Consider the following 14,926-nt stretch of genomic DNA (forward strand, 5'->3'; position numbering starts at 1 on the left):
CATGTTAGAATGTCACCCAGAAACTTGGACTTGTATACAGGATGATCTTGCGAAGCTTCACATAAACAAATAATTATAAATAAATCTAGGTTCTAAGCATCGGACATTAAATATCCCTAAAATGTTCTTTTCTTTTTTTCTTCCCCCCCCCCCCCCCTTTTAGGAACCATGCGGTATGTAAGAAAAAGCCTTTATTCACTAAACTCTGCACCAGCCAAGGGAATTTGTTGGGAGTGGTTGAATGACGATGGCCGTTGGACAGCTTATGAAACACAAATTTGTATGTTTCTAGAGGAAAACTTTAGCAATGGCAATCCAACCGTAGATCTTGGAATATTTGGACTCTGCTATCATGTTGACTTTCTCACACTCATTCAGACAAATCAAGTGACTGGTTTTCGACGGCAAGTCCAGAGACGTCTCGATACACCTTATCCAGTAACTACAAAGGTGGGACCCGCACATAAATCTTCTGCCTGTGCTTGCCACCAGTGTCTTGCAAGTAGCGGTGCAGGACCTATTCCCGTTCGGTATAGACACTCAATGATTAACTTGTCTGCTTCCTCTAATTACCCAAACGCCAGTCGGACATCAAACAGTAGTACTAGTTACCTACCTTATCCAAAACCAACAATAACTAGTGCAAAATCTGCACCAAAGCTCAACAACACTTGGTTACCCCCATCAACATCAATGCAATTTCCTGGTCCCTCTTCTGCCAACGGAATGCAATTTCCTGGTCCCTCTTCTGCCAACAGAATGCAATTTCCTGGTCCCTCTTCTGCCAACGGAATGCAATTTCCTGGTCCCTCTTCTTCTGCCAACGGAATGCAATTTCCTGGTCCCTCTTCTGCCAACGGAATGCAATTTCATGGGCCTCCACCTCCTAATGGAATAAGGTAAACACTCCATTGAAAAATGCTACTGTATATCTGTGAGCCTGACACTTCTAGTGGCCAATCTGACTTTTCTAGCATGTTTTGTAGACTCTAACAGAAAGTAGTGTGCACCAAGAAGGCCTCTGTGGCAAATTTTTAAGCATATTAACTTCTGGGATTTGTCTAGCCTCCCTAAAGGAAGACTAGCTCTAAATTGTCATACTTTTTTTTTAAAAAAAATATTTTTTTTTTCCCAAAAGAACCTTAACCGTTTTGTCATAGAATGATATTTAAAGCCCGAGCAATCTTCAGGAGATGCTGGAGCAAAGTGCATTTACCCACGCCAACTAAGCAAGCAGTGTTTGGGAATAACTGCCTGCTTGTCAGAGGAGGTGAGAGCTGCATTCATGTGGTGCAATCTCTCATCTCCATACAGAATCATTGTTTCTGTTTACACAGCACGTTTTTCTGCCCACAAAAATGTTTTTTGTCAGTATAAAAGATGAATTTACCTAAAAGGGGTTGGCCACTATAATTTTTATAATGAGCTCAGCCCAGGCTCTGCGTGCAACCAGTTCGTCCGTGGCTGTACGCGACATGGAGGAGCTTTAGAGAGAGCTCGTCCATGGCTTTATTCTAACTGCACATGCGCTGCTTTTCCTAATAAGAGCAGCGCATGCCCAGTCTTCCCCTGCCACTGGTGCGTTCCCTGCTCCGACTGTCTCTACAACCGGCTTATTCCTGTCAGAGTTCGGAGCGGTAAGAAATAAGAGCGCGTAGGGGATCAGATGCACTCTTACTTTTCTTCCCGCTCTGAACTATGACGGGAATAAGCCGGTTGTAGAGACAGTCTGAGCAGGGAACGCACCAGTGGCAGGGGCAGACTGGGCATGCGCTGCTCTTAAGAAAAGCAGCGCATGTGCAGTTAGAATAAAGCCATTGACGAGCTTTCTCTAAAGCTCCTCCATGTCGCCTACAGCCATGGACTAACTGGTTGCACGCAGAGCCTGGGCTGAGGGGGCGGGGCTCATTATAAAAACATTATAATTACATTATAATTTTGGATTTTTTTAAATAAAGTGTGTGTGTGTGTGTGTGTGTGTGTATGTGTGTATATATATATATATATATATATATATATATATATATATATATATATTTTTATAACCCTACCTCCCACTATATAGTGGAAAGTACTTGTATAGTGGCCAACCCCTTTAATAACTGATTATCAGGAATGAGATTTAGCTCACTGCCAATAATAGTCCTGTGTAAAGGTACCTTTAAATAGGCTGTCTAGACATCCATTGCATTTATCTCCGTGTTTCAGGTTGGGTAATAAATGTGGTGCATTCCAACTATTGGTTGGCCTACTTTGCAAGAGAATTTTATGACAGGATTGTGGTGCAATTTTGTCATGATATAGGCCACACCCTCTTGGCAAGTTGGGTGTTGTAATTTGGAACATCTAATTTAGAAAAATCCACAACAGTTTGCAGCAAAATTTGGTGTAGTTTATGGTAAGATCTAGGTGTACTGACATTAGTAAATGTAGGCCATTGTGTTTGTGAACTGTAGTTTTAGGCTAGATTTATAATTTTTTTTATTTTTTTATTCTGATGGATCAGTAGAACGAAAAACAAAACTGATGTGAACATACCTTTTAATAATGAAATCTGCTACTTCAATTTTTGTTCTGTTTTTGTGGTTCTCTTCTGAACTCTCTAGTCTGTGTGGAGGAGACCTTACAAGTTAAGATTTTAAACAAATGGAAGTACAGGCAAGACTTTATTCTTTTGTCTTTAGTAACATTCAGTTTTTGTTTCAATTTTGGACTTCTAGCATGCCGTCCCTTCCTGTACAGGTTGCGAAGAACAGTTCCTTGAAGCAGGCTCTTGCAGGTAACATAATACTGTTGGTCGAAACCTAAAGGGATTGGCCATTCTCAGACATTGATGGCATATTGCAAGGATATGCCATCAAGTTCAGATGGGTGTGGGTCTCCAGAACAGAGCACACCTCGCATACACGGCACGCTTTCTACTCACTACTATGGGAATTCAGAAAACTGCTGCAGAAGCAAGCTGAGCTATTTTCAGAAGTAATCTATAGAGGTGAATGGAGAGCGCTCTGGCCACCTCTCTTTTCACCACTATGGAACTTTGGAAATAGCCGAACTTACTCATAAATCCCATAGCGGCGGATGGAGTGCAGTCACGCTTGTGCAGTGCATTCTCCTTCACTTCAGGGACCCGTTCTGGAGATGGGTGCAGTTCCCACCTTTGGGACCCACTCCTATCTGACATTGATGGCATGTGTTGGTGACATACCATCACTGTCTGAGATGGAAATGCCCCTAAAGTTTGAGTATTAAAATGTTTAGTTTGTGTGATTCAGCTCTTTACATTAGACATTTCTCTTAGGGTCCTGTTCACAAAATGATGTAGCATGTTGCATTATTCTGCCCAATTAAAAAAAGATATAAAAACACAGAAGCTTTAAAAAAAAAAAAAACACTTTGTAAGGCTACATGCACACGACCGCATGTGTTTTGCGGTTCGCCAAAAAAAAGATGACATCCGTATGCCACCCGTGTTTTTTAAATGTTTTTTTGCGGATCCATTGTAACGCCTAAAATAAACAAGAATAGGACATGTTATATTTTTTTTTGCGGGGCTGCGGATCGGACATACGGATGCGGATAGCACACTGTGCTGGTCGCGTTTTTTGCGGACCCATTGAAATGAATTGGTCCGCATCCTATCTGCAAAAAAAACTGAACGGCCACGGAAACAAAATACGCTTGTGTTCATGTAGCCTAATTCTCACTGGTGTCTGTGACATAAGGATGATAGCAGATCATAAACAAAAAAGAAGAAAGAAATGCAGTGATACCAGTGTGAGCAGAGCCTTTTCTGCTTCTAAGCGGTCTACTAGTATTTGGTTTATGTTCTTTAAAATGTTTGTATTTCTCCTTTTATTAAATGTCTGCTTGCCTAATATCTGCCTTTACTAAACTGCATTGTTGTGTCTCGGCTCATTAAAGTTTGATACATCTCTGGGTTACTTTTGAGTTGTTTTGGGGAACTGTAGAACAACTATTCTTGACCTAAGGTTATGACTGCTTTGATACCATTTATGAAAAAAGTGACCATATCTCTGCATCTTTATCAAGTAGTTGGTTCCAAAGCAACCCCAAATAGTTCTACTGTCAGTCCTGCAGCGTTAGCTTGTGGCACTGCTGGCAAAGATTATCGAGCTAGGTTTGTATCAAGAAAGCTTGACCTTCTTAGAAGTGGTATTAAGATAGGTCTGTTTCACCTTCCCTTCTACTTGTAATATATAAAACTGAGGCTACCTGCACAAGTTGCAGATATTGTACTACACTGGTTTTTCCGCATGAAAATCCACACAGAATATGCAAAGTGAATATTTGCCAAATCTCATGTACCCTTTGCGTATTTTTTGCTTACGGAAATTGACCTCTGTGGATCTTTAAAATCCACAGCATGTCAGTTGTTTCTGCACCTTAATCGTATGTAAAATACAGCGGCTCACCCCTATCACGTATGGATAGGTGCTCACCCTCCGGTCCTACCCTCAGGACCTAGAAGGAAAAATGGAATATGTACGAAATGAGGGGGCACTCACATACGGGAAACACTGGACGATTAGGTAAATGTAATTTAATATTCTAAAAACAGACCCCTAAAATATACATAAAACATATACTGTAACAACCTATAAATTACATATATGTGAATCCTAATAGCACATTGGTATAGCGTGCTGGCGTAAAATGCTGTCATGCGTGGTATCACATACGGTCCATATAGACAATCTCCCAATTCAGATATATATTCGCCAGTCTATAGATTTATAAATACACTGGCGTGCAGTTGTGAGTATAGTGAAATAAAGTCCATACAAACAATGTCTCAATTGATATGGAAGAATGACCGCACAATGTGTTCCAATAATAATAGTGGTGTGGGATATCCGGAAAATCACACCAGTGATTTAGAACACTATGTCCAATTACGATAGACCATGGGAGTCCAATATTCAAAGATCAGTTGAGCACGTTGGGATGAACTTCCCAGTTACTTACAGTGTCCAGCCGCTTATGCTGACCCAGTCTCTCCCCTCCTTACTGCTAGGCCGCAGTGTATAGTTACCCAGGTGGCAGTGCCTGGCCGGCCGTGGCGTCCCACGTGACCTGGTGATCTGGGGTTCCGGGCGGACGCTTTGGTGACGTCACTGCTGTGCGGCGGCAATTTCAAATTCGGAAGTCAATCTTTGGCGCTTACAGCTAGATATCCAATTTCTTTGGTCTTTTGCTTGAATCCACGCTCACTCTGTAATGCCAGACGCGTTTCAGGGTCTTACACCCCTTCCTCAGTGGCCCAAAGAAATTGGATATCTAGCTGTAAGCGCCAAAGATTGACTTCCGAATTTGAAATTGCCGCCGCACAGCAGTGACGTCACCAAAGCGTCCGCCCGGAACCCCAGATCACCAGGTCACGTGGGACGCCACGGCCGGCCAGGCACGGCCACCTGGGTAACTATACACTGCGGCCTAGCAGTAAGGAGGGGAGAGACCGGGTCAGCATAAGCGGCTGGACACTGTAAGTAACTGGGAAGTTCATCCCAACGTGCTCAACTGATCTTTGAATATTGGACTCCCATGGTCTATCGTAATTGGACATAGTGTTCTAAATCACTGGTGTGATTTTCCGGATATCCCACACCACTATTATTATTGGAACACATTGTGCGGTCATTCTTCCATATCAATTGAGACATTGTTTGTATGGACTTTATTTCACTATACTCACAACTGCACGCCAGTGTATTTATAAATCTATAGACTGGCGAATATATATCTGAATTGGGAGATTGTCTATATGGACCGTATGTGATACCACGCATGACAGCATTTTACGCCAGCACGCTATACCAATGTGCTATTAGGATTCACATATATGTAATTTATAGGTTGTTACAGTATATGTTTTATGTATATTTTAGGGGTCTGTTTTTAGAATATTAAATTACATTTACCTAATCGTCCAGTGTTTCCCGTATGTGAGTGCCCCCTCATTTCGTACATATTCCATGTTTCTGCACCTTGTATATCTAGTGTAGGGCTGCAGTAAACGATTATTTTAGAAATTGAGTATTCTATTGATTATTTTTTACGATTAATTGAGTACTCTAATAAGAAAAAATGAATTAGACTGTTTTCCTTTATAAAAACTCATCAGACCACCTACCATCAGTCCCCAACACCCTTCTCCCCCCCCCCCCCCCCCAAGTGCCATCAGCTCCACTATCCCCTGGTGCCATCAGCATGCCCCCCACCCTCCCTTGCGCCATTGCTTCCCCCCCCCCCCCCCCCTCCTGACACCCGGAGTGCACAGCGTCATTGGTTGCTATGACCCTGTGCACTCTGGGTGCCCGGCCTTGGTCGCATTAACTTACTTTTCCAGCAGGGGCGCCGCCGACACTCCATCGTTCTGCACCTGGCGTCACACAGCACGTCAGGTCATGGCGTGCATATGTCAGAAGGTCAGTGCAGCGCGGGAGACCATGAGTATTCCGAGCGCAGCGGGAGACCACGGAGCGGGAGTAATAGCAAGAGCTTCACTCCCGAGGATTTTTTTTTTTGTGTCGAATTACTCGATTTAGTCGAGTACTCGTTGCAGCCCTAATCTAGTGTTTTTTCCATGGACTTCAATGGGGTTGTTAACTTAAACAAAATCCGCAAGAAAAACAGCACAAATATTGCACCAAAACCGCAATAAATATTGTGGATTTATGTGGTTCTGTGCAGTTTTCATGTGGATTTTCTCCATACAAATCCACTCCGTATGCAGGTAGACTATTGGTCCTTTTACAAATATTAACCAAATGTTCCCAATAATTGCCTGATCCTGTGAGGAGGTGAAAGCTGCATTTACATGGAGGAGTGATTGGTACTGCAGTATCTCATCACCATACACCTTCATTGCTTCTGGGCAGGAAATTGCTGTTTACATGGGAAATCATCTGCGCAGAGGCAATGATTTTGGTGCCAGCTGAAAGACATGATCACCCGATAACCTGCATAAGTCAGCTAGCGGCAAGTCTGTATTTATCAAATGTACCCACAGAGTCTTGGGGGGCTTTCAGTTTGTTAAAATGTCTGTCCTGCCATAAAACAGTAGGAAACTGTAAAGTTTCCTCTCATATTTACAAGGAAGTAGATCTGAGACCAAACCCAACAAGCTTCACATGTCAGGGAACCTGAACTTCTAATTCAGAAAGCTATGAATATCCCACCAGTCTCCCTGTATAATGGGGCATAACCACACCATATGAAATAAAAAAAACTTGCGCACACAGGGCTCGAGTCGACACATCCAGAATAATCTAAACAGTGTGGGGTAGATAGACCCTATGTAACCACTTAGTCTGTGTAAGCTGGTCCTTGACAGTAATTGCTGTGGACCTCCACATAGATATTACTTCCCTCGTCTGCCATATCCCCTTTCCAATTAGTGAAGGACTTTGCCATCGTGGAGTCCTGCTCTGCCAAGATGAAAATATAAGACTGGTTTGTGAAGATTTAACCCTTTGTGCTACAGTGTCTACTGCGCCACACTCCAGATTTACGGTCCCTCTCCCACATGCGTGCAAGGTAAATTCCGACCTCAGACTAGCATCTGAGCGAAAGAGTCCCCTATCATAGTCGAGCAAGATACTTCACCCCATGACGTGGTCAAAATTCAAAATCAGACAAGTATTCCAACTTCCCTTTGTAGCTGCTATATTGATTGAAGGTATTTTTAATTTTTCCATCTATACTGAGATCCATAACTGTTATATTTCTGTCGACGAATTGGTTCTTGTTTGAGAGCCGAGTTTTCTTAAAAACATTGTGGTACATATAAATTACTGTTTCACTTTTACTATATTTTTTTATGGAGGGAGGAGGTTCCGCCATTGTTTTTTACGGGAGGTTTATGTACAACCCTAATTCCCAAAAAGTTGGGACAGGGAAGTGAGAAGACTAATTGCTGGAGATTTGGCAGAGGAACGTTGCCCCTTTCGTGTCTGATGTAGGATTTTAGCTAGTGATTGAAGTGGGCTTTGGATACTACATGCAAAATCGCTTCGTTCATAACTTCGGATTAATACTGTGCAGAGATCCATCTCCATACAGTATTAAAATGTATGGGCTCCAATGAGCTGAAGTTAGTTATTCGCAAAGTCACGTCAGACTTTGTTGAATAACTTTGGTAGTTGAAGTTCAAAACCACTTTAAAACTTTGAACCGAACTCTGCTTCAGTTTTGAGGTACCGGAGTTTGGTTCCAAGTTTTATTGTGATAGATGCGGTATGTGATTTATCATTGTCTTGCTGAAATATGCAAGGCCTTTCCTGAAGCAGACATCTGGATGGAAACATGTTCTAAAACCTGTTTATACTGTTCAGCAGTGATAGGCCTCATGCACACGGCAGTTGTGCAGCAGTTCCGTGCATTGGGGACCGCAATTGCGGTCCCCAATGCACGGGCAACATCCGTGCAGCAGGCCGGACCCATTAAACTTGAATGGGTCTGTGGTCTGTCCGCACCGCAAAAAAACATTTCATGTCATATTTATTTGCGGTGCAGAACAATGGAAAGAAACACCACAGAAGCACTCCGTAGTGCTTCCGGTGTTCCGTTCCATGACTTCGTTCCACATCTCCGGAATTGCGGACCCATTCAAGTGAATGTATCCCCATCCGTGGTGCCGCGGATTGCCGACCCTCCGTTTGCGGGGGGCAACGGTGGCCCAACGACCGTGTGCATGAGGCCATAGTCCTTTTTTGGATGTATAAACTACCCACACTATAGGCACTAATGCAACCCTATACCATCAGAGATGCATGCTTTTGAACCATAGACTGGTAACAAGCTGGATGGTCCCTCCAACTTTTCATTTGGCCTCAGTCTATTTTAAATGAGTTTTTGCCCAGCGCTGTTTCTGGATCGTTTTGACATATGTCTTCTTCTTTGCATGATACAGCTTTAACTTGCATTTGTGGATTGCACGACTAACTCTGTTCAGACGGTGGTTTCTGGAAGCCTTCCTGAGCCCATGAGGTGATTTCCAGTACAGATTCATGGCTGTTTTTAATTCAGTGCTGCCTGAGGGCCTATAGATGACAAGCATCCAATATTGGCTGTTAGCCTTGTCCCTTTCACGCATGCATTTCTCTGATTCTTTTCAGATTATTTACTGTATATGGTGGGATATTCAAAGCACTCGCAATTTTACATTAAGGAACCTTTTTCTGTAATTGTTCCACAATTTTAGATGCATTGGTGAGCCTCTGCCCATCTTTGCTTCTGAGAAACTCTACTTCTCGACCACCACTTGCATTTCCAGACCATTGTTGCTCCAGTTTGGTCCCAACTTTGAGATGCGTTGCTGCCATCAAGTTCTAAATTAGTTAATTTTTTTCATGAGATGGGAAAATGTCTCACTGAAAATATGGGTCTGTGAGACTTGGAAATCATTGCATTAAAGAGGACCTTTCACTAGTTTAAAAACTATCAGTGGGCAGAGCGGCGCCCAGGGGTCCCCCTGCACTTACTAGTATGTCTGGGGAGTCCCAGGCTATGAGCTGTGCGCTACGATTGGCCAGTGCTGCAGCAAGGGACAACCCTAATACAAAAACTCCGCCCAGTACAATAGAGGGAGTGCAGACACCGGAGCCTATACCGGGCGAACCGAGCGGCGCCCAGACATACTAGTAAGTGCAGGGGGACCCCTGGGCGCCGCTCTGCCCACTGATAGTTTTTAAACTAGTGAAAGGTCTTCTTTAAGTTCTTATTTATATCTTACAAAGCATCCCAACCTTTTTGGAATTGGGGTTGTATTATTTTATATATCCTGGTAGTATGAATTAACACCTTATTATACACTGTGACAGCTGCATGTTAGGCCTTTTCTTTCAGATCTGACACTACAGAGTTACTGCAACAAACTTTCTCTGTGATTACCATTAGGGATGAGCGAATTTCATATTTTGAGTTCGTTTGGGGTATGAGCTGAATTGCATTATGGATTCCGTTACCACAGAGCATAACGCAATTCCATAACGGAATGCCTTTAGAGCAGGGCTTGACAAATTTCTTTGGAATCTAGGACCCAGCTAACAAAGTTAGGAGCCAGGCGGAGCCGCGTCATAAAGCCCCCATAGTGCTCCCCCTTCCACTTCTCCATAGAACCCCCCAATAATGCATGCCAGTACATGGGGCCCCCAGTAGATGCCCCCATAGTGCTCCTCCCCCTCTTCTCCATAATGCCCCCCATAATATGCCAGTATATAGGGTCCCCATAGTGCCCCCCATAATGTGCCAGTATATAGGGCCCCCATAGTGCTTCCCTTCTTCTCCATAGTGCCCCCCCATATTATGCCAGTATATAGGGCCCCATAGTGCTTCCCCTCTTCTCTATAGTGCCCGCCCCCCCATATTGTGCCAGTATATAGGGCCCCATAGTGCTTCCCCTCTTCTCCATAGTGCCCGCTCCCCATATTGTGCCAGTATATAGGGCCCCACCCCCCCCTTCTTGCCACAGTATACTATAAATAATAAAAACAATAAACTCATATACTTGCCTTATGCTGCTGTCAGTGATGCAATAAAGGCCTCTTCAGGCCTGTGTCCCGCACTGTACGTCTCAGGCGACGCGATGACATCATAGCGCTGCCTGCACCGGCCTCTGATAGGCTACAGGCACTATGCCTGTAGCCTATCAGAGGAACGGGCAAGGGAGACTCCTCTCCCCTGCTCCTCCGCACCATTCATCTGTATCTCTGTCCTGAGGACGGTGATACAGATGAATTTGGAGATGAGCGCTTCCACAAGGGAGGCGTTTATCTCCACTCCTGCTGCCTCTGGATAGAACGGGCCCCCCTCTGGCGCTCCGCACACATCACCCGTGCACCTTTTGAAAACGGGCTGACAAATACCCAAGCGCCAGGACCAAATTCCTGATCGCCATGGCGACCCGGCGCCTGGGATTTGTCGATCCCTGCTTTAGAGGTATTCAGTTATTCATTCCATCATAATAGAAGTCTATGGCCTGCATAACTGATCCGTCCTGTTTGTTATGCAAGAGAGGACTCCTCTGCATAACCGAAATGGGACGGATCCGTTATGCAGGCCATAGACTTCTATTATGACTGAATGAATAACGGAATGCCTCTAAAGGCATTCCGTTATGGAATTGCGTTATGCTCTGTGGTAACGGAATCCATAATGCAATTCAGCTTATACCACAACACTAACTCTGAGTTCAAAATATGAAATTCGCTCATCCCTAATTACCATGAATGGTTCCTTCCTGGTGATCACGTCATCAGCACCTGATTAATTCAGGAAGAAACCAGTCAAGATAATCTCAGGGAAAGCTGGTTGTTAACTGGGAGCAAAGTACAAGAGGGAGACATTTTTTCTCGCCCATATTCCTTGGGGGACACAGGAAACCATGGGTATAGCTCTGCTCCCTAGGAGGCGTGACACTAAGTGAAAGCTGTAAGCCCCTCCTCCATCAGCTATACCCTTCAGCCTGGAGAAGAGACTGCCAGTTTTTTGCTTAGTGTCCAAGGAGGCAAGACACCCCCTGCTTATGCAGGGTTGTTTTCCTATGATTTTTTATTTTTGCGTTATTTGTTGTTTTTAATTCGATTTTTTTCTACCTACAGGGACAACAGAGGCGCATTAGACCCCTCTGTTTCTCCCGGGGTTGAGTTGCGCCAGTGCCGGTAATTCCGCACTGCCGCCTCCCCCACACAAGACAAGGTGGACCAGGGCAGCCTCGCTCCCCTGCGTCCCGCCAGCTCAGGGTCGCCCGCACGCCAAGTCCCTCCCCCGGCTTCCTGCCACTGCGGTGCCAGGAGCTGAAGGGGCGACCCCCGCTGGATGGACTGAGGGCGAAGACAGCGTATGGTGAGAGTGGCTGTTCCAGCCTCCCCTTCCTCCCTCCCACCGCTGCTACATCTCCATGGCCGCTGCTACATCCCCCATGGCCACTGCTACATCGCCTCCCGCCCCCCCCGGGCATATCGGGACCGTTACCGGGCATAGTTTGGGGGGGAGTTTATCTTGCCTTACAGGGGACGGCTGGGGGCCGCTTACTTGGCGTGAACGGCGCCATTTCATGGCCGGCACTTCATCACCTTGGGGGTTAAAATCATTTTGCCGCGCGCGGCTCTGCTTCAGCTTCAGCGCGGCAGAGGGGGGGCGGAGCTTCCTACATGCGCTCCGCTACTTCCGGTTTCATCGGGCTCCACTTCTCACAGTGCTGCGTGGAATCCTCTCTGCCGTGCGATCCTGAAGCCATTCATCTCCGTGCTGCTGCCTCTCCTCCACAGCCTCCTCAGTCTGTTCCCCTTACCGCTGCCGCTTGCATCATCCGGGTCTGGTAGGACTGTTAACCCCCTCCGTGCCACAGTACTGTTGCTTGGGTGTTATCCCTGTTCCTTTTCTTTGGGGTCTCCCACTTTAAGTGCAACATCTTTTTTCCACCATGTCAGACCCTTCTGCAGCCGCCAAGCCTTGGTACCATGCCTGTACTGCTTGTAGGGAACCCTTTCCCCGGGGGCAGTCTGATCCGCACTGTACTGCATGCCGAGCTCCACCGCAGCCTCAGTTGCCCGCTGTGTCGCTCCCTGCTTCCTCTGACCCGTCTGACTGGGCTAGATCCCTGTCCCAGGCCGTGGAAAGCCTCACTCATGTCGTGGGCCGCCTAATAGACAGGCCACCTACCCCGCAGGACGCCACTCTGACTGTCGCGCCCTCCGGGTCCACTGCTTCTGCCGCTGCAGCGGGTTCACTCTCTCCTAGTGACCCCTCCCGAGCTAGGCACTCTCAGAAGCGTATTAGAGTAGAGCGAGCCTCCTCCTCTGAGGCCTCACTCTCCCCGCCACGCGTGCGCACCCAGACGGGCCTCTCCTCTCCAAGGGATTCGCTCTCTGAAGGTGAATTGGCGGTTTCAGATTTGGAAATGGACTCGGCCCTGCCGTCCAAGCTAGCCTCTGCGATGGGTCAACTCATCTCTGATATTCGTGACACCTTTTAAGGTGCAGGATGATCCCCCTAGCTCTGACGCAGCTAGCGTCTCCTTTATCAGACCCAGGCAGGCCTCAAAAGTCTTTCCAATCCACTCTGATTTCTCCTCCGTGGTGTCTAAGGCTTGGGCTCGCCCGGACGCCCGTTTTGTCAACCCCAAGAAGCTGGACATTTGCTATCCTTTTCCAGCCGATGTCGTGGCCACCTGGTCTTCCCCACCCAAGGTGGACCCCCCTGTGGCCCGGCTGTCAAAGAACACGGCCATCCCTGTTCCCGACGGATCCTCTCTTCAGTCAGCGGAGGACCGTCGCATGGAGACCCTTTCCAAGGGCATTTTTGCTGCCTCCGGTTCTGCTCTCAGACCGGTTTTTGCCTCTGCTTGGGCAGGGAAAGCAATCTCTGCTTGGGGTGCGCAGCTGGAACAGGAGTTGGACTCGGACGTCCCCATCCAGGACCTACGTTCCTTGGCCCAGCTTATTATTCGGGCTGGGAATTTTGTTTGTGAGGCCTCCCTTGATGCGGGAGCCCTTATTGCACGCTCCTCCGCCCTGGCAGTTGCCGTCAGGAGGGAGCTCTGGCTGAAGGTTTGGAAAGCGGACGCTGCCTCCAAACGTTCCCTGGCGGGGCTACAGTTTGCGGGTTCCCGCCTTTTCGGGGTCCGCTTAGACGAACTTATTTCGGAGGCCACGGGTGGTAAAAGCACCCATCTTCCTCAACCCCAAGCCAGGGGCGCCCCCCGCGGACGCCCTGGTGCGTCTCGTTTTCGGTCCTCCCGCAGGGCCTCTGGGGCTCCCACCACAGCTGCCGCTTCGGCTCCTCCCCAGGATAAGCGTAGGAAGCCGTTTTTTCGGGCGCAGCCCTCCTGGCGCAAGCCGCAGGCTGCCCGCACACCCGCAGCAAAACAGTCCTCTGCCTGAAGGCGCGCCCCCACCCACCCGGGTGGGGGGCCGGCTCCTCCTTTTCAGGGACGTCTGGATGGCTCACGTCTCCGACGCCTGGGCCCTCGAAATTGTGTCCTCCGGATACAAAATCGAATTTGCATCCTTCCCTCCAGATCGGTTCTTTCGCTCCCGCCTGCCGCGGGACCCGAAAAGCGCGGCTGCGTTCTCCGCGGCCGTTCAAGCCTTACTGGACAGGGGGGTGATTACCCCCGTTCCTCTAGAGGAAAGGTTCCAAGGGTTCTACTCGAACCTCTTTGTAGTTCCCAAGAAGGGAGGTTCGGTGCGGCCCATTTTGGACCTCAAAAAGCTCAACCGTTTTCTCCTCCTTCGACGGTTTCGGATGGAGTCCCTCCGTTCCGCGGTAGCTTCCCTGGAGCAGGGAGATTTCATGTCTTCCATCGATATACAGGATGCCTACCTCCATGTTCCGGTAGCCCGGTGTCACCATCGCTTCCTCCGATTCGCCGTGGGGGACCTCCACTTCCAATTTGTCGCCCTTCCCTTTGGGCTGGCAACAGCCCCCCGGGTGTTCACCAAGGTCCTGGCCCCGGTTTTGGCCTTACTCCGTTCCAGGGGTGTTTTTCTGCTACCGTACTTGGACGATATCCTCATCAAGGCTCCGTCCCTTTCTCAAGCGGTTGCCAGCGTGGATCTCACTCTAGAGACTCTGGCGAGGTTCGGTTGGGTCATCAACTTCCCCAAGTCCTCCCTTCCCCCCTCCAGACAACTAGTCTTCCTGGGAATGCTTTTAGACACGGGAGCGGCGGAGGTACGTCTTCCCTCGGAAAAACGTCTGATCCTCCGTGGGGCGGTTCGGGGTCTCCTTCTCCACCGTCAACCGTCCTTCCGCTTCTGCATGCGGGTCTTGGGGCAAATGGTTGCCTGCTTCGAGGCGATCCCATTTGCGCAGTTTCACTCCCGCCCTCTCCAACGGGCGATCCTCTCCTCCTGGGACAAATCGCCGGAGTCTCTGGATCATCCCTTCCATCTATCGC

General features: G+C 47.5%; 1 protein-coding gene across 6 annotated transcripts in view; it reads left to right on the top strand.

The window, feature by feature from the left end:
- The window catches only part of DTX2 (deltex E3 ubiquitin ligase 2), a 115,702-nt gene that overhangs the window by 37,418 nt on the left and 63,358 nt on the right, over positions 1–14,926 (top strand). For 4 of the 6 annotated variants that reach the window (XM_040424727.1, XM_040424728.1, XM_040424732.1 and 1 more), the window contains 2 exons: positions 164–899; positions 2,721–2,779. In XM_040424727.1, coding sequence (XP_040280661.1) covers positions 164–899; positions 2,721–2,779 — 795 coding nt within the window. The remainder of the gene's footprint in view (positions 1–163; positions 900–2,720; positions 2,780–14,926) is intronic. The other 2 variants (XM_040424729.1, XM_040424730.1) reach the window with 2 other exon arrangements.

The sequence above is a fragment of the Bufo bufo genome, chromosome 3, assembly GCF_905171765.1.
Source record: "Bufo bufo chromosome 3, aBufBuf1.1, whole genome shotgun sequence".
Lineage (NCBI taxonomy): Eukaryota > Metazoa > Chordata > Amphibia > Anura > Bufonidae > Bufo > Bufo bufo.